Source organism: Dermacentor albipictus, chromosome 1, assembly GCF_038994185.2.
Source record: "Dermacentor albipictus isolate Rhodes 1998 colony chromosome 1, USDA_Dalb.pri_finalv2, whole genome shotgun sequence".
Lineage (NCBI taxonomy): Eukaryota > Metazoa > Arthropoda > Arachnida > Ixodida > Ixodidae > Dermacentor > Dermacentor albipictus.
This window is the reverse complement of record NC_091821.1, coordinates 289,730,449-289,755,931: the sequence shown is the minus strand read 5'-3', so window position 1 is coordinate 289,755,931 and position 25,483 is coordinate 289,730,449. Positions and strand designations below refer to the sequence as shown.

At 49.4% G+C, this 25,483-nt stretch overlaps 1 protein-coding gene across 1 annotated transcript in view; it reads left to right on the top strand.

Moving 5' to 3' along the window:
* The first annotated feature begins 833 nt into the window (after window positions 1-833).
* The window catches only part of vnc (GNAT family N-acetyltransferase vnc), a 129,714-nt gene continuing 105,064 nt past the window's right edge, over window positions 834-25,483 (top strand). The window contains exon 1 of the mRNA XM_070531427.1: window positions 834-999. Within this exon, the coding sequence (XP_070387528.1) occupies window positions 979-999 (21 nt within the window). The 5' untranslated portion in view covers window positions 834-978. The remainder of the gene's footprint in view (window positions 1,000-25,483) is intronic.

The window sequence follows — 25,483 nt, the reverse complement described above, 5'->3', positions numbered from 1 at the left end:
AACAATTCGAGACGTCCACGTTGTTAACAAAAGCATCGGTGAAGTTTCTCGCGCTCGGACGCGCTTCAAAAGGCAGCGTGTGACCACCTATAATTAAGGCAGTCATAAGCGGCAACGAAATCCACACAAGGTACATCAACTTCCGCAAAGCTACTGGGCAACGCCATCAATAACTGGCACACGGGCCACCCAGGAGCTGGCAAACGCTGCGATGACATCCACACAAACCACGTCGGTTTTTCACAAAGCTATTGGGCAACACGATCAGTCACAGGCACAGGTGAAGTCCGCAAAACACTACATGAGCAGAACCACTACGGCCATACTCAATCACTTCGCCACAAGCTCTCACATATAACGACATCAAACAGCTACAATCACTTCTCCACAGCCACTGACCCAGGCGAAGACCGCACGGACAGAACGGAAGCACCGATTCTGGGCTCGATCGTCGCGTTCCACAAAGCTAGTAAACCACACGAGCAGCCAGGGGCACGGCCGAAGTCCGCACGGGCAGAATGGAGCTCACGTCGCGTCCATCACTTTAGCGACACCTATTTAAAAATAATATACAGAGCCAAGCCAAACCATTATTTAGCGGCTATTTGGGTGAACCTAACGCTTTCGGGCCCCTAACCGTTCGTACGACCAGGGCACTATAACGGTTACCCCCCCTTTCCACTCCTACGACCGGGTCGCAGGAGTGGCGGCCCATGGAAAAAGTTTTCCACCCTACTTTGCCATGTTAAGCGTCGCCATCTGGCGTCCCCCCCGCTAAGTTTCATGCGCTGCCGCTGCTTATTTTCGTACCACTGCGGAAGGTACAGTTTCCCTTCTCTAATGTTGGTCGTTATTCTATGGAGCCCTCGGGGGCGACGTTCAGGTGGCCGTGGTAGCCGTGGCTTAGTGTTTTGTGATCGTACATTGAGACGTTGACTTGTCCAAGACCTGTGCTCCTGCACTTTATTTATCTTGAAAATGAACATCCGTTGCGCAAAGGTAAGCAGCGTTATTGGTTTCTGTGTTTTCGCGGAACCTTCTGAGGTGCCCCGTGAATGCGAAGGATTTGTCGCAGGTACCACACTGCAACCGTTGTAATCGGTAGTATTCAATACGGCAGACGGAGGTTTCAGGTGATTAAAATAAGGTGATTAAGGTGATTAAAATAAAGCGGGCGGTGCAGGGCACCCAAGTGGCAGCCGCGAGATCAAAGCTGGAACCATGGCGGTCCGCGGGTTCGGGCCGGCGAGGCCTCGGCGTATACTGTCGGGCATGCCGTGCGCACGCGGAGGCCCAGGCGATCCTCACGCTTTGGTGTCACTCCTCTCCCCCCACCCCACTCCTCGGGTGTCCTGGAGGCGCCGCCAAAGCGTACTTGATAACTTTCTTGTGTTGCTTCTCTGCGTTTGCTGCTATTATTTTTAAGCACGGCGAATTTCAGAGAAGCGTGTTTCGCATAGATCGTACAGATTTCTGTTGAGTGCATTTTCTTGAATGTTTCCTTGGGATGTTATACTGAAGGGATGGCTGCAACTTTGAGCCAATCTCCAGCGGTCAAGAGCTTATTCCTCATGAACGTTTCATGATTTATAGAGTCGCAATTACGAAGTTGAGCCTTGTGCGACTAGGTTTGGCCATGCAATTCAGATTCCCGGTGTTGCGGCTCAATCTTCAAGGAATCGGTGGAAGCAGGCGTTTACGTGCTTGTCCGGAGTGCCCGAAAAATATAGCCGTTAAGTGGAAAGGGTGGTCTTAAAATTTTAAGTTTTACGTTCGGTAGTGCCGTGATTACTACAGGAGATGCTGAAAATGTCCACCACTGGCTTTAAGACGTCTGCGCACGACGCTGCATAACGTACGGTAGAGGGTTGCTGGAGTTATTTGGGCTGGGGAATGGCTGTCTGTAGCAATGTGAGTGTTGTTCTCATAAAAGGTCATAAAAGGTGATTCAGAGAAGGTGCATGGCACCACAAATAAAAAGGTGCAGGTGGTGCCAGTTATGGTGTGCCAGGCTGCAACCACTCACTGCAGGGTTCAAGGGTGCACTGCGGTAGCACCTTGCCCTGCACCCCGCTCAATCGAGCACGGGGGTGCAGGGTGCACCACTGCACTTAAGTGAATCGAAGGCCTAGGTGCAGTGAACCGTTAGTAGGTGCACAAGGTGCAGAGAAACTTGGCTGAATCGAATAAACCTATACCCGTCCTTTGAGTGCACTCCATAGATGTTATTAGGTCTGCAGGTCTTGCACTATCATATTGCACGTGAAACTGTGATGTCATTCACAATTATCATTATAGTTTTAGTTTCTCTGCACCGTTATACCCAAGTCGCATGGTCACATTTTAAGGGCCCTTGAGTCGAGGTCCTTTGACACTGCCAAACTCGGTTGAAGGTGTTGTTTTGCTACCACTCAGCAGTTTTCAACGGCTCTTGAGAGTTTCACTTGTTCCACGTTATGAACGAGTGTCGTGATGGTCACCATACCAAAGCCTCACAAGAAAAAAAAAAAAAGAAAACTAACCAGTCATTCGTAGCACAATCTACCTGCATGTATAAAAGTATCTAACTCGGTGCTGATAGTTTTTAGAGAATGTTTTGGGGGCAGACATTTCTTTATCGTGTTTGTTTCAAAACACTGCTACGAGAGGGCATGCAATTGCTACTACAAGACCTTCGAGAGTTCGAAAGAGTTGCATGAAACTGTTGACTCGATTGACTTTTTGACTCGGTGGCCACCGAATCAGCGTGTGTGGCAGCACCCAATTTGCCAATGAGTAGAGAGACTGCCAGTTCAAGGGCCTCTGAAGTGCCCGTGTGAGGTTGGTTGTATTTTTTTTACTTTCGGCACAAGGCAGCTCTGCTTAGAGGCTACTGCCAGTGCCTCTTCAGTGGGGTATAGCGCTGCGATTGCATCATTGTCGCATCTATAACCCTGTCAATGTAATCGTGGTTGGTTAATTGCCGTGGACAATAGATAAACTCTTAGCAGAGTGCGTTTGTGGTTTTTGGGCCTTGCCAATGGGGGGCTAGTTCAACGTCATTTCTTTTCATGGGAGGTAATCTGTGGAGGGCTATTTATAGCTCCATTGCACACACTAATAATTACTAGTGCATATGAATGAGCGATGCATCAATACAGAGATTTCAATTCACCATGCGGAAGTAGCATGAACTTGACATCAAACTCAATAAAAGAAGGCCGTTCCAGTGCTGAAACAAGTTCAAGCATCTGTGATTTAATAAGCATGCTATCGTTTGAAAGGCAACTGATGGCCATTTTATGAGAAGCACACTCGCCAAGGTGCATGATTCAGTCTTCAATGCAGGAGTACTGGGCACTGTGGTACAGCATGCAAGTCATAAAATGCAAGCTATATTTGGCAGGTTTGATAACAAAGTCTGTTGCAGTCAACTCATGGGAGCAGGAAAAATACAGTAGCTCATTGAGTGATCGAAGAATAGGACATTGTCATATTAAGAGACTCTTCTGGTTGATGCAGGACCATCTGTGTCGATCCTTGGTGGCAAAACTCTCTACAGCTGTTGGGCTATCCGAAGTTGAGAGGAGCCGTCCAGGGATTCCACTCAATGTTGACTTAAAAAAATCACTATAAAATTTATTACAGGCGCTGAAGTGTGCAGAGCTCTAGTGCTGTATTTTTCATGCGCAAGTTTGGGTCGCCTCCCCCCTTTCTGTGTTACCCTCGCTTGAGGGCCCTTAGGGGTATTTCAAATAAATATATCATCATCATCAGCCTGGCTATGCACACTGCAGGGCAAAGGCCTCTCCCATACTTCTCCAAATACCCCAGTCATGTACTAATTGTGGCCATGTTGTCCCTGCAAACTTCTTAATCTCATCCGCCCACCCAACTTTCTGCCGCCCCCTGCTACACTCCCCTTATAATCCAATCCGTAACCCTTAATGACCATCGGTTATCTTCCCTCCTCATTACATGTCCTGCCCATGCCCATTTCTTTTTCTTGATTTCGCTAAGATGTCATTAACTCGCGTTTGTTCCCTCACCCAATCTGCTCTTTTCTTATCCCTTAATGTTACACCTATAATTCTTCTTTTCATAGCTCGTTGTGTCGTCCTCAGTTTATGTGGAACCCTTTTCGTAAGCCTCCAGGTTTCTGCCCCGTAGGTGAATACTGGTAAGACACAGCTGTTACACACTTTTCTCTTGAGGGATAATGGCAACCTGCTGTTCATGATCTGAGAATGCCTGCCAAACGCACCCCAGCCCATTCTTATTCTTCTTATTATTTCAGTCTCATGATCTGGATCCACGGTCACTAGCTGCCCTAAGTAGATGTATTCCCTTACCACTTCCAGTGCCTCGCTACCTATCGTAAACTGCTGTTCTCTTCCGAGACTGTTAAACATTAGTTTCCTGCAGATTTATCTTTAGACCCACCGTTCTGCTTTGCCTCTCCAGATTAGTGAGCATGCATTGCAATTGGTCTGCTTAGTTACTAAGCAAGGCAATATCATCAGCGAATCGCAAGTTACTAAGGTACTCTCCATTAACTCTTATCCCCAATTCTTCCCATTCCAGGTCTCTGAATACCTCCTGTAAACATGCTGTGAATAGCATTGGAGAGATTGTATCTCCCTGCCTGACGCCCGTCTTTATTGGGATTTTGTTGCTTTCTTTATGGGGGATTACGGTGGCTGTGGAGCCGCTATAGATATCTTTCAGTATTTTCACATTCGGCTCGTCTACACCCTGATTCTATAATGCCTGCATGACTGCTGAGGTTTCGACTGAATCAAACGCTTTCTCGTAATCAATGAAATCTATATATAAGGGTTGGTTATGTTCTGCATAATAGTTTCTGTATCATCTGATTGATAGTGTGAATACTGTCTATTGTTGAGTAGCCTTTACAAAATTCTGCCTGGTCCTTTGGTTGACAGAAGTCTAAGGTGTTCCCGATTCTATTTGCGATTACCTTAGTAAATACTTTGTATGCAACGGACAGTAAACTCATTGGTCTATAGTTCTTCAAGTCTTTGGTGTCCCCTTTCTTATGGATTAGGATTATGTTGGCGTTCTTCCAAGATTTTGGTACGCTTGAGGTCATGAGGTATTGCCTATTTCTAGTTTCTTTTTCACTGCTTTTAGGCTTCCTTTGTTCATGAGAGCATGTTCAATTCTATCCATATTATACTTCCTTATGTCAGCTGTCTTAAGCTTGTTGATTAACTTGGAAAGTTCTGCCAGTTCTATTCTAGCTGTAGGGTTAGAGGTTTTCATACATTGGCATTTCTTAATCAGATCTTTCGTCTCCTGTGATAGCTTACTGGTATCCTGCCTAACAAAGTTGCCACTGACTTCTATTGCATACTTCTCAATGATGCCAATAAGATTGTCGTTTATTACTTCAACACTAAGGTCCTCTTCCTGAGCTAAAGCCGAATACCTGTTCTGTAGCCTGATCTGGAATTCCTCGATTTTCCCTCTTACCGCTAACTCATTGATCAGCTTCTTATGTACCAGTTTCTTCCTTTCCGTCCTCAAGTTTAGGCTAATTCGTGTTCTTACCATCCTTTGGTCACTGCAGTGCACCTTGCCAAACATGTCCACATCTTGTATGATGCCAGGGTTAGCGCAGAGTGTGAAGTCTATTTCATTTCTAGTCTCGCCATTTGAGCTCCTCCATGTCCACTTTCGGCTATCCCAATTGCGGAAGAAGGTGTTCCTTATCCATATATTATTTCGTTCTGCCAACTCTACTAATAACTCTCCCCTGCTATTCCTAAAACCTATGCCATGTTCCCCCACTGACTTGTTTCCAGCCTGCTTCTTGCCTACCCTGGCATTGAAGTCGCCCATCAGTATAGTGTATTTTGTTTAGACTTTGCCCATCGCCGATTCCACGTCTTCATAGAAGCTTTAGACTTCCTGGTCATCATGACTGGATGTAGGGGCATAGACCTGTACGACCTTCAATTTGTACCTCTAATTAAGTTTCGCAACAAGACTTGCCACCCTCTTGTTAATGCTATAGAAATAAATCAGGGTGTCTACCAACCTGGAAAACCGGGAATTCTCAGGGATTTTGGGTAGTCTGGAAAAAATCAGGGAAAACTCTGTGAATTTGTTCCTCTATCAGGGAAAATTAGCTGTAATTTTATTAAAATGGTCGAAAGTCGCGGTTATGCTGGCTCGAGTAACAGGCAGGAATCGTAACTAGTCGTCTTTGGCGCCCAGTTGTCGGCTGGAGGAGTTGTCAGTGTACAGTCAACGACCGACTTTCCGGATTCCCGATAATTTGGACGGCTTCGCGGCACCACCACGTACCCCATAGAGTCAATGTATCATAACGTCTGAGATTTCAGACGCGAGAACTCTTCGCCGACCGATTTTCCGGATGTGTTGCGTGATCGCAGGTCCGAAACGGCATTAATGAAAGCCACCGCTGCTGCCATTTTTATTACCTCGCTGCCTTGAACCGGTGCTCTCGCACGCAGATCCGCTGGCAGCCGTAGCCACCACTGCGGCAACGCTAGGCCTAGCTTCTTCGACGTTCGCTATTCAGCTTCTTGCCGTTTGGTGCCGTGTTTCTTCATTTCTCCGCTGTCAGCAATAATTTTGGGTTCGAAGTTCGGAAAGCACGGCGCATTGCATAATGCTGGTTCCCGAAAGTCAGTTTCGCCTCAGTACAGTCGTGTGAAGCGGTGAAACTTAACAAGCGTAGAAAGGGGCAATTGTCACGGGACACAGTGGGCCTCTTCGATTTTCGCTGTTCTGGCAGCCCGCTGGTAGCCAGACGGCAGCCAGCTAGTTCCGGTTCTGACAGGAAGTCACGTGGGCTGGGATCCCAAGACAACCCGAACCTGCCCGAAGTTTGCAAAATCGAACGCCGGTACAGCTGGCCGAATGTAAACATGCTACCAACATGGCAGCGCCCGTCGAGGCCGACGCGCGCTCGGCCTAGTCGGCCCATTTATGCGTTGCCACCTTGAAAATGTATAGTTGCATTCAGGAATACGATCGCTTTCGCGCGATTTCGCGCGACTCGTCGCAGGACGCGTACTGGGCGAACCTCGCCTTGCGCAGCGCAACAGATGGCCTCCGACGCGGCAGATGACAAGACGCGAAATCGTGATTGTATATCGAAAGCGATAGCTGGAAGATCCCTATTCGCAGCGATCACGTCGCCCTCCGGCGACATTGATGAGTTGGCGCTGTGTCATCACAAGACATGAGAAAGCAGGTTATCGGGTACGTCTCATACGCATAAAATTTCGCGCCTACCTGCATGAGCTTCGATTTCAGAAAGTTTGTTGTGGCTGATGGTGCTTCTCATTTAAGGAGCTGGACGCGGCTGGCGCGTGAAAATGCACGTCGCCTGTGACCAGCGAAACGTTTCACACGAAAAACAACATTGGTCGCAATCATGAGAGCAATAAGCCAATGTACGTGTGTCTAAATGTACCGAGTGCAATCAGTGCAATCAATTCGAGCTGCCACCTAAGCATACGACGGAGAGACGGAGCGAACACGGGCTAACTGCAAAGCCTTCGCGAACTGCAGAGAAAGGAGAGATATACATACGCGAAATATGTGAAAAGGAACGCCACCAGAGAAAGACGAAACCAAGATGTACCGCAATGTGTGAATGAGCGTCTACAACTCGCGTGGAACACGATGCAGATAACATGCACGCATGAGAGCGCGGCGCGCTGTTTACCACCGCGAAGAAGCAATCAGGGGACACACACACACAAAAGCTTCAAACAGTTCACCACGGCTCGTATCACACCGCTTCGCGATGCGGAACGGAGCGTTAGCACCTAAAAAGATAACGCTAGAAGTAAGGAAATCCGGAGATGACCGTATACAGTTGACTGAGCGAGATAAATTTAACTCCTCAAGCGCCCGCGTTGAAATCCGTGAAGTCCCCGTAAAGATGGCGGCGAGCGCCCATTGCCTCTTTTAGTCGTCTGCTAGCCAGAGAACTTCCAGAGAGCAGCCAGACCAAAATCGTCCTGGCAGGTTCTGGCAGCCCGCGGGTAGCCAGAGCCGTCCAGCGCGAGCAAAACGAACGCCCGGCGGAAGTGCGTAGCGCGGTGGGCGGAGCAACCCGAGAAAAACGAAGACGCTCTGGCTGGCTCTGGCAGCCCGCGGGTAGCCAGAAGTGGAAAATCGAAGAAGCCCAGTATGTATTCCTTAATTTTACACGTGTGCACCCGCCCTCACCTGTCACAGTAGGAGCATCGATATGCCGAATGAGTGCACTATCAGGCAGTCAGAGCTTTTTCAGACTTGCCTGTGTTGATTTGTGCCCTTAAGGGCAGTAAAAGGCATGGATTTATTTTTTCGGACTGCCTGATTTTTCGAAAGCTTTCGCGGCCCCTAGGGGGTCCGAAAAATTGGGCGTTGACTGTAAATTGACCAAGAGTATTCTTCAAATGGTGCGTGGGGCGAATGCGCGGCGAAAGGAGGATGAGAACAGAAGGGATCGACGCACTGAGGAATGAACGGGGAATTAAGTATGCGATCGCTTCTTTGAAGGAGCCTGAGCTCAAAAAAAACAAAGTGTTGGCTAACGCCGAGATGCAGGTGTCCCTCATTGAAACCAACGTAAACTCTTTAAAACAGTGAAACACAACACTGAGACGTCTTGCCCGAGCTGAGAGTATGTCAGGACAGTTGAGGTTGACTTACGAGCTGTTTAGAGAGAATCTCAATTGTGACAAAGTTTGGGCCTCATACCACTGAGCTTGCTATCAGTTGATAGAAATAGCTCATATACGAAAATATTTGCTTCTGTATGCATCTCCTTTTTATTTGTACTTGAGAATGTCCAACTTGATTTGCAATTTTTTTTGAAGACATTTTATTTGCTGTACAGTTTAATAACCACTCCCTTCTGTTCTTTTTTTGAATAACATAAACACTACTCCTTAGTATTCAAATCAGATTAAGTCGGTTTTCTTTAAAAACATTTTCATATGCTTACTAGAGAGTGACAGCATCGGGCGATATGGTTTCAGCCCATCTTGAGATAAAACATTGTTCTGCATCACTGAGGGAATTTCGCAAAGGCACTCAGGGAAAACCTGGAAAACTCGGGGAATTTGGAAATGTCAACTTGGTAGACACCCTGATAAATATATAAGCAGTCGCAAAGTAAAGATGTCGGGGTTGCTTGTATAATAGGCCAGGTGAGCTGCATGAAGACAAGGACATGAGATACAAAAAAATAGCACAGCTTGAAAGTATGTAAATTAAAAATGTTACACAAAAATAAACACAGAAAGGCAATATACCCTTTAGCTGATGACTCTGCATATGGAAGTTTGCTGCTACCCATTAGTGAACGAGATTAATTCAGTTGGACCACCATTGGGTGCTCAGTCAGTGTCTGCCAAAAAAATCCTTGCCAGGTGTGGTGTGGCTTTTGCAGTGTGCACTTAAGTGTGTCTGTTGGGGGCTGTACTGAATGTGTGTGGTGCTAGCTTTGTGTGGATTTACGGTTCATACTCTTTATCAACTGTATGTCTTTGGTAATACATGTGCCTTTGCTAAAGCTCGTGGTAAAAAAGTTGAGCGCACACGAGCAAGTAGTCTAGCCCTGTATACCTTTCCTGTGATCAGTGGTGGAATAAAAAAGATTACATGCTCACGCCGCCCTGATATGGTTCATAAAACAAATTTTAAATGTGTAGAATATCAAATCTACGAAGTGCTCCTTCCTTAATGGGAAAATAAAGAAAACAAATTTCAGCTGCACTAGTAAATTACTTATAGAAATAATAAAGTAGCCGCTCTTACTGTGAGAACAGGTTTCGTAACCTTAAAACAGATGCTAGAAAGACAAGTGGCGACCCTGCTTTGGAGTTCCCGCCCCAGCCTACTGTGATGTCATAGATTTTGATGGCGACTGCTCAGGCTCAGGTAAATGTTCTTCAGTGTTGTACTACATTCCATCCTATAAGAGTGGAAGACGACTTAGCAAATTTCAAGTCCTTTTACAGGACCACAGTGGCCCAAGTACGAAAAAGTACTTTGAAATATGTGATGTCAAGTTAGTGCTGGTATTGCAGTGCAAAATACATTCAAGACTGTGACCTTCATTTGCTATTCTAATAATCTACCTCATACCAAGAAATGGAAGATTGTATCTCTCTATGGTGTCCCTTTAATGCTCCTTGCGTGGTTTTGCAGAGCGCTGCCAGTAGCATGTCTCCGTTAATGTATGATCGCTGCTTATGTCACAGCTTGCTGTGGTGAATCACTTAGTATGCTCCTAGTTTTTATGAGTATATGATATGTGAATAAAGAGAATGCTGAACTAAATTTCGTTTTTCTGCGTGTGCTTTTCTGGGAGGCTTACACCTGCTCCAAAATTAGATTTTGCTTGCTCCAATGGCTGCTCCAAAATGCTGAAGGGCATTCCCCCCACTAAATTCACAACTTGGCAGGTATGTAAACAATCTTAATGCATGTGGAAATGCTGCCTTTTTGGGCACAGCCACACCTGTACAGCGAGATCTTCAGACTCCCTTATATGTCACTATGTTTGAGTGTGCTCAGGGCAAGTATTAAAAAAATGTGGGCTATCTTTCCCTTTCCTCTGCTCCCTTCCTCCCACAGAATTTTATTAATTGTAAAGTTCACAGCTTGGCAAGTATGTAAACAATCCCAATGAGTGTGGAAATGCTGCCTTTTTGGGCACAGATGCAGCTGTACCACAAGATCTCCTTCAAACTCCCTTATATGTCGCCAAGTTAAAAAAATGTGCTCAGGGAAAGTAAAAAAAAAGCATGCTATCTTTCCCTTTCCGCCGCTCCCTTCCTACAGTAGGATGTTACGAATTGTAAAGTTCACAGCTTGGCAAGTATGTAAATGATCTCAATGAGTGTGGAAATGCTACCTTTATGGGCACAGTTTGCTTCATTTCGCAACAAAGTCAAGGTGAAAGAACTGTCTACTTGAGAAGTTTCAAAATCTAGGCGCTCAGTGAAGAAAAAAAAATCATTTGTGGGTTATCAGCAGAATTCATTTGGCAGTATACCTGTACCACGAGATCTCCTTCAGACTCCCTCATATGTCACTAAGTTAAAGAATGTGCTCAGGGCAAGTGTTAAAAAAAATATGGCAGCACAGACTCTGACTGCACAAAGTTACAGTTATAGGCAATGTACAACTAGTAATTTGCATACTTCACTCCTTTTTTTTTGTAATTGCATTTCATCTACCACGTTTAGGAGATAACACTCAGCACCGTTCTACTGCCTTCAGCACGAATTGTGTGTCATGATGTAGAGAAGGGGTGAACTCAGTGGCGTACCAACGATTTCACCAGTGGGGAGGGGCATACCGAAAACCATCTCTCTCTCTCCCCCCCTCCCCCCCCCCTCTCTCTCTCTCTCTATATATATATATATATATATATATATATATATATATATTATTGCCACCTGATGTTTTGAGCCAGCAAACGGTCAGCATTGCATGCCGAGCAAAGACGATGAAGACGACAAAGTCAAAGATCCCACGCCAGCTGGAGAACCGTCCCTTCGTGTCTGGCTGCTGGTACTGTTGCTTACTGTTGCCTTAGCATGTGGCAAACTGGTGGAGGTGCTGGGTAATTAATCAGTGCACCAAACCTCTCCCAGCAGCAGGAGCTCCGGCCCCGTACTGGTGGTTACGCCTGTACATCGTGCCAGCAGAAGGATCTGTGGACAAGCCCCTGAGTTTGGACTCCTCCCAGAGAAAATGGCAGCTTCGACCACCCCAACCGGAATGGAAGGCAAAATGCCGATTCATTGGACGCTACTCAATCCGCGAACGCCGAATTCCTTCCACGGCGCCATACATGAGGATTGAAGCTTGGCTGGTGCACTATGAATGTGTTTCTGCGTTCAACAAGGATGATACAGACAAACTGAAAAACGTATATTTCAGCCTTAACAATGGCGCATGTGTTTGGTATGAGAACCGTGCAGATGCCCTAACTTCATGGGCAGAATTCAAGCGCCGGATTCTTGAGACGTATGCGAGCCCTGATCGCCGAGAGCGAGCTGAGTGTGATCTCCAGTCCCGTATACAAATGGCGAACGAGGGTGTCGAAATGTATGTCGAAAACATGACTCATCCCTTTCGATGAGCCGACCCCAGCATGTCGGAAGAAGGTCCGGTACGTGATGTGCGTAGTGAAAGAGCAGCTGTTCAGCGGTCTCGTTCGCAGTCCTACCAAGACTGTCAGAATTTCTTTCCGAGGCCGTCACCATGGAACAAACTCTTCGGCAGCGGGCACCATCATACTGCTATGGAACAATATGTGCGATCACGAAAAGGCGAGCAGTGTGAAGACGACGACGACGATTAGAAGCTAGCGCGGGCTGTTGCCACTTGGCCTAGCGCAGCGTAATTTCTTGTAAATATACTTGTACATAGCTTTTCGTCTGCCTCTTCCTACGTAACATATCTGGTAGGGGTGGACGTTCCCTGTACCTCGTCACGGAGCTTCGCAGTGGACGGTATGTCGAGCCTTCCTTCATGGCTCCCGGCGACGACAACCGGACTCCCCAGGCTCCGACACCTGCTGCCACTTCGACGACCTACATCACTCTCCCTGCTCCCCGTGATCCTGGCGTATTCTCGGGCAAAGATGGGGAAGACGTCGATGACTGGATCAGCCTGTATGAACACGTCAGCCGCAATAACCGGTGGGACCCTACTATTATGCTCGCCAACGTAGTCTTTTACCTCGGTGGCACACCTAGAGTTTGGTATCGCACGCACGAAGATGAGCTCACCAGTTGGGATTCACTTAAAACACAGCTTCGAGACTTGTTCGGCAACCTCTACGGTCACCAACTTGCCGCGCAGAAGGCGCTTTCCAGCCGTGTACAGACGTCAACAGAGCTCTATGTCACGTACATTCAGGACGTCTTGGCTCTGTGCCGCAAAGTTGACACCCACATGACTGAGTCGGACAAGGTTGCCCACATCCTCAAAGGCATTGCCGATGACGCCTTCAACTTGCTCGTTTGCAACAACATAGCGACGGTGGATGCTGTTATAAAACGTGCCGCTGCCTGGAACTTGCTAAAAGCCGACGTATTGACCAGCAGTTTGCCCATCTGCCCAACACCCCAGCGACATCTTCCTGTGTCGACACTCCTCGTCCCAACAACACTGGCGACGTTACCAGGATCGTCCGCCGTGAGATCGAGGCCGCCTATCCGGCTGCCCTCGACTCCAGTCCCACCAACACATCTGCAGTCATGGTCTCACTGATACAGGCAGTTGTCCACCAAGAGTTCGAAAACATGGGTCTTCATACCATCTGCTCGGCCCATCATCCCGATACCCGCCCGGCTTCGATTCCGCCCAGTCCCGCATCTTCTTACCCACCACGTTTCCGCAACCCATCTGAATGGCGCACTGCTGACGACGAGCCCATTTGTTTCCACAGCCATTGAATCGGGCACATTTCTCGGCACTGTCACAGTCGCTGGAATTCCCCGACCCGGTTTACTTATACTGCCTACTCTCGCCCTCCAGGTGGCCCTTCTCGTCCCTATGCCGCACGCTCTGATAACGCCGCCGCTGATTCTCCTGCACCGAACCGCTCCTATTCTCGTTCGCCTTCGCCCCAACAACGACCATCTCGCTCTCCCCAGCCCCGTCGCTCCTATTCGCCGACTCCCTTCGGACGCCGCTCCCAGCCGGAAAACTAGCCGATGCAGCGCCTCGAGGTGACGCTGCATTGCTCCCTACGCCGCCAAATCCTCTCCTGACGTTGCCCACTCATCTGAACCTTCTTGACGTGCAAGTCGACGGTGTTCCTGTATCAGCTCTCCTAGACACTGGGGCGCATTTGTCGGTAATGAGCGCGGATCTTCGTAACCGGCTGAGGAAAATAATCACCCCCGCCACGACGCCTGTTGTCCGTGTCGCCGATGGCGGAACAGCCCCCGTAATTGGTATGTGTGCCGCCCGCGTCTCCTTCGCCGATCGCTCCACTACCGTGCTATTCACAGTCATCGCTCACTGTCCCCACGACATCATCCTCGGCCTCGACTTCCTCTCCGCACATTCTGCTCTCATCGATTGCTCCGCCAGTACTCTCCGCCTTGACCTGCCTGTTCTGGATCCCGCTGAACAACACCTTCCTCGCCTCAGTTCCGTCGACTTCGTTCGCTTGCCACCTTCGGCACTGACCTACGTTGACCTAGTGTCTTCCCCACCAGTCCCCGATGGTCACTACATCGCAGCTCCTATGCAAAACGTCCTCCTTACACACGGGGTCACAGTACCTGATACAGTTTTATCCATTACGACGAATTCCGTCTGCCTGCCAGTGATCAACTTTGGCTCGACGACACAAGTACTGCCACGCGGGATGTCTCTGGCCCAGCTTTGCTCATTTGAGGATCACTCAGTAGCATCTATTGCAGTAGACGACAGTTCATCCGATACTCCTCTACCAACGCAGTTGGCAAATTGTACCATCGCTGACTTACAGAAAATGATTGCGCCCGACTTGCCGTCCGAGCACGCTCGTGAACTCTACCGCGTTCTGTTTTCCTACCACGATATTTTTGACTTTAACGATCGTTCTTTGGCCCAAACTACAGCTGTCAAACATCGCATTAATACCGGCGATGCCCCTCCTATTCATCGCCGCCCGTATCGAGTGTCACCAGCTGAGCGTCAAGTCATTCACGCAGAAGTTCGCAAAATGCTTGCCAAGAACATTATTGAACCATCATATAGTCCATGGGCGTCACCTGTTGTCCTGGTCAAAAAGAAGGATGGCTCATGGCGCTTTTGCGTGGACTATCGGCACCTCAACAGGGTTACCAAAAAGGACGTGTATCCCCTACCTCGGATTGATGACGCCCTTGACTGCCTCCACAGTGCTCGCTGTTTCTCTTCTATTGACCTTCGCTCCGGCTACGGGCAGATTGCCGTGGACGATCTCGACCGCGAGAAGACTGCTTTTGTAACACCCGACGGTCTTTATCAATTCAAAGTGACGCCGTTTGGTCTACGTAACGCCCCTGCCACTTCTGAACGCATGATGGACTCCCTTCTTGACGGTTTCACATGGTCCACGTGCCTGTGCTACTTGGATGACGTTATCATATTCTCCCCAACGTTCGCTACGCACAAGCGCCTCTCAGCAGTCCTGGACGTTTTTCGTCGAGCCGGTCTGCAACTCAACGCATCGAAATGTCAATTCGGCCGTCGCCAGATTACCGTCCTTGGACATCTCGTTGATGCGAACGGATTGCAACTGGACCCAGGCAAGATCCATGCTGTTGCGCACTTCCCTGTTCCGAAGTGTGTCAAGGATGTGCGCAGCTTCATCGGCCTTTGTTCGTACTTCCGCCGTTTCGTGAGAAATTTCGCCGCCATAGCACGAGCACTAACCGAGCTTTTGAAAAAAGACGCCCCTTTCCAGTGGGGTGATAACGAGGCCTCTGCATTCTCACATCTAATCGACATTCTCACAACGCCTCCCGTTCTGGCCCATTTCGATCCTTCTGTGCCTACCGAAGTCTGTACTGATGCCAGCGGTCACGGAATTGGCGCAGTACTGGCACAACACCAGCGTGGCCACGACCGTGTTATCGCTTACGCCAGCAGGCTCCTCTCAACCGCGGAGTGCAACTATTCCATCACTGAGCGTGAGTGTCTGGCCCTAGTTTGGGCGGTTGCGAAATTCCGCCCATACTTATATGGCCGAACCTTTTCCGTTGTCGCAGACCATCACGCGCTTTGCTGGTTATGCTCACTGAAAGATCCTACAGGAAGACTTGGTCGCTGGGCCTTACGCCTCCAAGAATATTCGTATACTGTCACCTATAAATCTGGCCGACTACACAAGGACGCTGACTGCCTGTCTCGCTACCCGGTCGACGAGCCTGACGACGCTGACAGTAGTAGCGCCAACGGCATTTTCTCTGTGTCTGCCTTCGCTAACATCGCCGATGAGCAGTACCGAGACCTATCGCTGCGAGCACTTATCGAGCGTCTGCGCTCAACACCTACCGACGCATCCGTTCGCCAATATGTCCTCCAGGGCGGCATTCTGTATCGAAGGAACTTCCTCCCTGACGGCTCTGATCTTCTTCTTGTCGTGCCAAAACAGCTACGACAGACTGTGCTCTTTGAGATGCATGACGCACCCACTGCAGGACATCTCGGGGTAACCCGCACGTACGACCGCGTCCGCCACCGCTTCTATTGCCTGCTCTCGCCCGCTCCGTTCGACGCTATGTTGCTGCCTGTTATCTCTGCCAGCGACGGAAAACACCTCAGGTGCTACCTGCCGGTCATCTCCAGCCGATCACCGTCCCTGTAGAACGGTTCTTTCGTGTTGGATTAGACCTGCTCGGTCCCTTTCCCACGTCATCCTCTGGGAACAAATGGGTAGGTGTCGCGACTGATTACGCCACCCGATACGCTATCACTCGTGCTCTCCCTACCAGTTGCGCCACTGACATCACGGAATTCCTCTTGCGTGACATTATCTTGCTTCATGGCGCCCCGTGACAGCTGCTTACTGACCGTGGTCGAAACTTCCTCTCGAAAGTTATCGCCGACATTGTGCGTTCCTGCTCCATTCAACACAAACTGACTACCTCATACCATCTGCAAACCAATGGCCTGACAGAGTGGTTAAACCGTTCTCTTACCGATATGCTGTCCAAGTACGTTTCGAAAGACCACCATGACTGGGACATTGCCCTTCCTTACGTAACATTTGCGTACAATTCTTCCCGGCACGACACTGCCGGATTTTCTCCATTTTATCTACTGTACGGTCGCGAACCTACCTTGCCCCTAGACACGGCACTTCCTCCTGCTGCGATCTCAACAAGCGAGTATGCGCACGACGCCATCGCTCTCGCCGACCATGCACGCCAGCTTGCCCGTGCTCGACTGACGGCCTCACAAGCCACTCAGCAGTGTCATTACAACGCCCGCCATTGTGACGTACAGTTTTCGCCTGGTGCGCTCGTGCTCCTGTGGTCGCCCTCCTGTCACGTCGGACTTTCAGAGAACTCCTTTCGCGATACACAGGGCCCTACTGCGTGCTGCGCCAGGTGATGCCTGTGACTTACGAAATTGCTCCTGTGGGTTCAACCTCGTCCTCTCCTTTGGCATCAAGTGATGTCGTGCATGTCAGTAGGCTCAAGGCCTACTACACTGCTTCCGAGTCCGATCTTTAGTCGCTCCGGGACGGCGCTTTTGCAGCCGGGGGTAGTGCTACGGAACAATATGTGCGATCACGAAAAGGTGAGCAGTGTGAAGACGACGACGACGATTAGAAGCTAGCGCGGGCTATTGCCTCTTGGCCTAGCGCAGCGTAATTTCTTGTAAATATACTTGTACATAGCTTTTTGTCTGCGTCTTCCTACGTAACAATACGAACACCAAGTGAACGCTGCCTCACTTGTGGACTTCTCCGGAGCTCTCGGTGGCCACGTCGATTTCTTTCAAGAGCTCATTCGTTCCGTAATCCGCGAAAAACTCTAGAAACTGTCGGTACCCTCGCAGCCGACGCTCAGCTCCTTGTCTAGCGTTCTCTGTGACGAAGTCCAGTATGCGCTAAGAGAACCACCCTTCAACACAGAAGTTCGACCGCTAAGAACTGAAAGCCCCCGTATGTCATATTCGTGAGCTTTGAGGCAACCTGCCCCACCTTCCTCCCCGCTTTGCACTGCGTGCCAGGCCATGCTGCAGCCCGTCCAAGTGGCCTCGTATTACCAGGACCACCGACAGGCCCCAAGGAAACCAGACATGTGGCGGGCACCTTATTGCCGTCCCCTTTCCTTTTACTGTGGCGAAGCTGGGCATGTCTGCCGACAGTGCTCCTATTGAAAGCTCGGACTACGCGGATTTTTAGCAAACTCACTGCGACCTAGGTTCGGCCAGCGTTCTCCTGAAATTGAAGAATATGTTGCCCAACAGAGCGGATCCCCATCAGCTCGACACCAGTCACATCACACTCCCTTTTGCCGCGATGGTTTTCTCAGACTCGCCGTATGTATTCGAGCGTCGTGCAGGGTTGGTCGCCCAGCCTGCGCCGAGAAAACTAACCAGCGGCCTTCAGGGGCGAGGCCGCTCAGTCTGGAGATGCTCAAGGATCCCTACTGACATGTACGCGGACTGACGATACATTGACGTTGACAGTACCTGCTGATTACGGAAGAAGAATTTCCTGGGACATTCCTGTACTGCTTGACGGTCATGAATTGACTGCTTTAGTGGGCATAATCTATAATCAGCGAAAAAGTGGCCACACTCCTGAAGAAAATGACGACGCTTTGGAATCAAACGCCAGTTCGTACAGCTGGCGGGCACATCGTCACACCACTCAGCATGTGCACAGCACGAATACAAATTCACGGTTCTACATTTGTTGCCAGCTTGAGCATTCTCCCTCAGTGTGCTCGAGACCTATTCATTGGCAGGGACTTTCTCAGGGAGCACGGAGCTATCATCGACGTTTGACAACGCCTCATCACTTTCTCGACAAAGAGCGCTGCAGCGATGGCCAACACCATCCACCCTCGAGTATCTCCTCGTGTCATCGACGATGCTGTCACGTTACCTAGGCGTACAAGTGTCGTGGTTCAAGCGGCATGTGACAGACTCTTACACGGTGAAGTGGTCGCAGAAAGCAATCACTCTCTTCTGCTTTCTCAAGGTGTTTGCATAGCAAGAAGCCTTATTGATCTCCATGATGGTTACTGTGAGGTTCTTGTCACGAACTTCAGCTAAGAACACCGGCACCTTTTCTCCGGTACTGTCATCGCCTACGCCGACCCGATCGCCGATGTCACTGAGTGTTTTATTTCCGAGGCAATCGGCACTGCTGAAGCACTTCTACGCAACATCGACATTAGTCCAACGCTTCCTGAATAGAACAAACAACCCCTGCGCGAGCTGTTGCTCGAGTTCCACTCTTGCTTTGCACGGTCGTCGAAGATGCGTCAAACATCAATCACAAAACACCGTATCATCACCTATGACGACGTGCCCCCCATACGGCAACAGTCTTATCGTGTTTCCCTGACCGAACGACATGCAATTCAAACGCAGGGGAAGGAAATGCTTCAAGATGGCGTAATACAGCCTTCATGCAGTTCCTAGTCATCGCCAGTCATTCTTGTTAAAAAGAAAAATGCCACGCTTCGCTTTTGTGTTGACTATGTGGGGTCTTAGGGTCTCACAGGAGTACCGACCGCCGCGGGTTCGAGCTTAGCGAGCCACAGGGCCGCGTCAGCCGTCAGCCTCTAGCGCCGCTGCGCGCGAGCTCAGGCCACAAGGGGCTACCGAGTGACACACGCAAGAACACAGTATTGCCCTAAGTTTACGGGAACCGTTTATTGTCTCCAACGGCACCCAGCACTGCACGAACGCCCGGTCCCGGGACGGCGGGGAACCAAAGGGGTCCCGCGCCAAGGGCGAAAAATACAGTTAGGGGGCACCTGTAGCACATCGCTGCGAGAGCACAGGCTCAAGCTGGGAAGCGCCGCTAGGAAAAGTCCTGGCGGCTATGCTACTCACTCTCGCGATAACCGATGGGCCAACTCGCGAGAGCTCGGGCAATCTCCTTCTACTTGCGCCTCCAATGAGTGCGGCTCGGTGTGGTACGACCTCGCGCGAGCATTAGGCACCCGTTCTTCAGCTTAGCGTCAGGATAGGAACAACACGAGGTACGCGCTCCCTGCATGGGCAAAGGCACCGTGCGTGAGCTCAGTCCTAGTCACAAAGGTTTTGGCGGATGAGAGGAAGCATGTACGTACCGGGCGCCGTTCCAAGGAGCAAGAGAGCCGCTACCGTCACGGCAGTAGCCACCTGGGGCCGCTCCGTGACGTCAATAGCTCCGCCCTCACGGCGAACCACCGCGAGTGGAGCGCCACCGCTAAACTGGTTCGGAGCGAGGACAATCTGGCTTATACGGATTGCAGAACAAGGTGAAATGCGCCCGCGCAATGGCGTGTCGAATTCCCTAAGTCCCCACAACTACCGAAAGCATAACAACGTCACAAAGAAAGGCATGTACCCGTTGCCTCGTGTCGACGATTCTCTGGACAGGCTGAGGCGCGCGAAGTATTTCTCTTCTATTGATCTGAAAAGTGGCTACTGGCAAATTGAAGTAGATGAACGGGACCGCAAGAAAACTACTTTTGTGACTCCAGACGGCCTTAACAAATTTACTCCCTTTCGGCCTCTGTTCTGCTCCAGTGAATTATGGATACCGTTCTCGCTGACCTCAAATGGAAAAACTGCCTCGTCTATCTCGATGTCATTGTTTTTTCGGAAACATTGAAGAGCATCTTCAACGTCTTCGGAATGTATTCGAAGCCATTCGATCAGCTGACCTTGCACTCAAGTCGGAAAAATGCCATTTCGGTTACTAGGAACTGAAGTGCCTTGGTCATGTGGTGAGCAAGGCACTTGTTTGGCCCGATCCCGAGCAGGCTGCTGCCATAGCTGCCTTTACCGCTCCAACCGACAAGAAAAGTGTCCAATGATTTCCAATGATCGACGCTTCATAGAAAATTTTTTGAAGATTGCAGAGCTGCTATTTCGCCTTACGCGTGACGACGCGCCATTCCTCTGGACTGATGAACAGACCGCCTTTGCAGAACTACAACGTCGATTGTTTTCTCCTCCCATGCTCGGTCATATTGATGAGGATGCTGACACAGAAGTACCCACTACCCCCAGCAATATCGGTCTACCCTGGTGCAACGGCAAGATGGGACTGAACGAGTTATTGCCTACGCGAGCCGCACTCTGTCACGCGCCGAGTCCAATTATTCCACCACAGAGGAGTGCCTCGCGGTTATTTGGGCTACAAAGTTTAGGCCATATCTCTACGGGCGGCCACTTAAAGTTGTGACCGATCATTACGCTTTGTGCTGGTTGACCAACCTCCAAGACCCTTCTGGACAATTGGCACGTTGGAGTCTGCGACTCCAGTAATTTAACATCATGATCGTATACAAGTCAGGCAGAAAACATAAAGATGCTGACACGCTATCACAAGCATCTGTTGAATCTCAGAATCCTGACGAGAAAGACGACAGCACCTTCCTGGGAGCCCTCAGTGGGCCGGATCTGCTCGCTAAACAGCGATCGGACGCTGAGTTAAAGTCCAACATTGAGCACTTAGAAGGCGGCATCACGTCCATTCCTCGCCCTATTTCGCGATGGTTGTCGTCATTTTGCCTATGAAAGGGCATCTTATACAAAAGAAACACAGGTGCCGCCGACAAGCCACATCTTCTAGTAGTGCCTCAAGCCCTTCGCGACGACATCCTATTAGCCTGCCACAACAAGCTGACATCTGGTCACTTGGGCTACTCAAGGACTCTGGACAGGGTACAACTGTACTACTGGCCTAGGCTGACTGCTTGCATCAATTGCTATGTGAAAGGATGCCGTGAATGCCAGTGCCGCATGTCACCACCCTTCAAGCCTGCAGGCCTTCTACAACCCATCGACCCTTTGCGTACGCCGTTTGATCAAGTTGGAATGGACCTTCTTGGATCATTTCCCTTGTCTTCCTCTGGCAATAAGTGGATCATTGTCGCAACTGATTACTTGATGCGTTATGCTGAGACGAAGGCACTACCACGCGGGACAGCATCTGAAGTTGCCCAGTTTTTTATGCATCACATCGTGCTTCAGCACAGCACACCGTCATTCATCATTACTGACCGAGGGATGGCATTTACGGCGAAGCTTCTGGACGACATCTTTAAGTTGAATTACATGAGTCATCGAAAGGCCACTGCATACGACCCTCAGACGAACGGCTTGACAGAAAGACTAAACAAAACACTGGCAGACATGATCTCTATCTACATGGATGTTCATCGCAAAATGTGGGACGAAATATTGCCGTATGTAACGTTTGCGTACAACATTGCCACGCAGGAAACTACACGATTCACGCCATTTCTCCTCGTTTATGGTTGAGATGTTCATTGTTGAGCAAAAAATTGATTTCTGTGCGCCTAATTTTAAGCAATATATAAAAAACCTACTCATACACTATCAAATTAATTACACATAAATTGCTATCATACTAATTTTTTTTTAATAATGCACTATATATATTGCTTAACCTGCGCGGTAAATGTGATTGCACAAACAAAAACTGTAGCATAAATGTCTTTTACACATAGTCATTGTATAATGTACACGTTATCTTGTTTACTTGTCTTTTGTACATCGTACTTGCTTGTTTTCCTGTTATATTTGCTTTTTTTGTTTGTACATCGTATCATCATGTAACCCGAACGCACTTAGGAGCAAGAGCCCCTGTCAGGCCGTATGGCCTTTAGCTCTTGTTTCCTCTTTCTTTATGTAATGAAGAAAGGAAATAAACTTCAAACTTCAAACTTCAAACTTCAAACTATGCTAGACGGCATGATTCCGTATGAAGGCATCGATCAGCTCGACCAGTTAGCTCCTGACATCGAGGAGTACATTCAGCGCGCCAAGGAAGCACGTCAACTGGCCTGTCTGCAGATAAGGCAGCAGCAGTGTACAGATGCAATAACGTACAATCTCCACCATCAACAAGTTACCTATGAGCCTGGTGACCAAGTTTGGGTTTGGACCCCCATTATATGGCGAGACCTCTGCGAGAAACTCCTGAGCAAGTACTTCAAACCATACACAGTATTAAGGCGTGTAAACGATGTGAACTATGAAGTGATTCCAGACGAAGGCCTGCCATCGTCCAAACGTCGATTACCATGCGCAGAGATCGTACATGCCGTCCACCTCAAGCCGTATTTTACACGGTGATGTTAATATAGTGTACTGGTGAAACAAACTTTTTTTTGCGGTAGTCGCGTCGTCCTCCAAAAAATTGCGAAGCATTCTTTTTTTTTTGTTCCCGACCACAAAACACATTTTTTGCCTCGTGCGCATGTCCGTATGTGTGCTGGCGCATTCCCTTTTTTTTTTACTTACCTCATTTTTGTACTTTCTGTGTACGTCTTGTCTTTGAGCATCGAGTCGATGCTTGATTTGGAGGGGGAATAATGCCACCTGGTGTTTTGAGCCAGCAAACGGTCAGCATTGCGTGCCCAGCGAAAATGGCGAAGAAGACGATGATCCCGCGCCAGCTGGAGAACCGTCTCTTCGTGTCTGGCTGCTGGTAGTGTTGCTTACTTTTGCCTTAGCACGTGACAATATATACACACACACACATATATATATATATATATCGACGGTACCATTGTACAGAAGGAAGCAGACGAGTCTCTGCGATCGCCTGATTTACTTTGCCTCATCCTCTTCTTTCTTATGCCCACAGTCCGAGTGCCCAAGCCTAAGTTCCTCTTTGTCTTCGTGTGAATCATTACACTATATATATTGTGAATCGCCATTGCATTAAGCGAAAGAGCCTGGAATTGCATCGGCCAGGTAATTTTGTTATTACCAGCCATGTAAGCCAGTATCAATCACACAATGTGAACGATGGTAGGTCAAAAAATTATTTGAAAATGTGCCCTGAAATTAAATAAAATCTCAAGAGGATGCAGTGACAAAAGACAATGAGTGCTTGACAGGAGTCCTTGACCCCACACAGTAGCAGCAGTGCAATGCATATAAATCTAGACATTTGCTACAATTTTAATTATTCAACACATGATAATACCTGGTGTATTATAAGTCTACAACACAAATTTGTCCCCGCAGGTGCGTCTGCGTCAGCAGGCGTTTGGTGTGTGGCGACACCACGGACCCGAGCACACGAGGGTTGGACCCTCCCGCGTGTAGCCGTGCGCGGCTTAGCCGTGTCTGGGGAAAAGGGGATCCTGGGGGTTGAGCCGATGCTGGGTGTCTGGACCTTTAAGGCCCCCCGGCGGAGGCAACACACCCCTTTGGCCTCTGCTTCACATAGACGGCACCCCCGGACTGACCCACCCGGGGGAAATCGGCAGTCGCCTCTTCCTATCTCTTCCTCTCGAATCTTTGTCTTTATCTCTTACTTTTTACCTTTCCTGTCTTCTTCTCTCTTCCATTTACTTCATTCTCCTCGGCGGCAAGGGTTAACCCTGTGTGGTTATCCAACCTTGGGTACACCATATTTGGTTATAGTGGCGGCGTACGGCTGGCGTCGTGCAGACTTGCATGCAAGCTCTGCCGCGTCCCCTCGTTGGGCTCCGTGGTGGGTGGTCGGCGCTGTTGCCGAATTTTCATACATTTTCATGGAAACCTCTTTCCCCAAACTTCTTGATCGCCCTCAGAAACGAGGGCGCACCGAAGAGCTCTTTCAATTTTTCGGACGACAAGTCCACAACTTTCCTCGATTTCACGTCATTCACTCAGAAAAGCCAGACAAACTAGTGCGATCCATTTCACCGTTCCTTGTTTCCAAGTCTTTGACCGAAGTTTTCGGTACAGGATATAAGGTGTCGAGAATGTCAAGTGGCGATCTCCTTTTGGAGCTCCAAAACCAGAAGCAGTATGAAAAGCTGCCGAAACTTGTCGCATTTGGCGAGACCCAAATAACAGTAACCCCGCACCGTACCATGAACACAAGCCGCGGTGTTGTCTCGGACGATGACTTGCTGGAGCTCACGGAGGATGAACTCTTGGAGGGCTTCAGTGACCAGAACGTTATCAATGTTAAAAGAATTAAGATCAGGCGTGACAGCAAAGAAATCAAGACCAAACACCTTATATTGACTTTCGGCTCAAGTATTCTGCCCGAGTCTGTAGAGGCCGGGTACATCAAGCTCCGTGTTAGGCCATATGTGCCAAATCCGCTTAGATGTTTCAAATGCCAACGCTTCGGTCACAGTTCGCAGAGCTGCCGAGGCCGTCAAACCTGTGCGAAGTGCAGTGCACACGAACATACTTCTGAAGCTTGCGTGAACACTCTCCATTGTGTAAACTGTGAAGGCGAGCACGCCGCATACTCGCGGTCGTGCCCGTCCTGGAAAAAAGAGAAAGACATAGTCACAATCAAAGTAAAGGAAAACATATCATTCAAAGAGGCACGCAGGCGTGTAGCATACTTGCCAAAGAAAAGCTTTGCCGAAGTGGCGCGTCAGGGGGCAGCGTCACAACGGCCTCCGGCGGCTGTCCGACCCACAGGCAGTGAGTTGGCAGCTACGCCATCTGCCCCCACGGCGGTTGCAGCTAGCGCTGCTCCGTCAACCCTGAATGAGGGATCATCGACCCCGAAGGTTGGCGCAGCCGAGGTTGCCCCGGCCTCCCCGGCCCCGTCCTGCGCTGGCAACAGCCGGCGCAGCCAAATCCCTCAGGGAGCCTCATCGACCTCCGGGCTGGTGGGCGTAGGGGTCTTGCCCTCCAAGGCGGGACCCTCTCTAGTAACTTCTCGCTCACAAGAGCACGTGTCCGGCGCCTCACACGAGCCAATGGACACTACACCTTTCCTCACGGCGCGCCAAGCGCCTAAGGAGCGGCGAGGCTCCCTCGAACGCTCCAGAAAGGG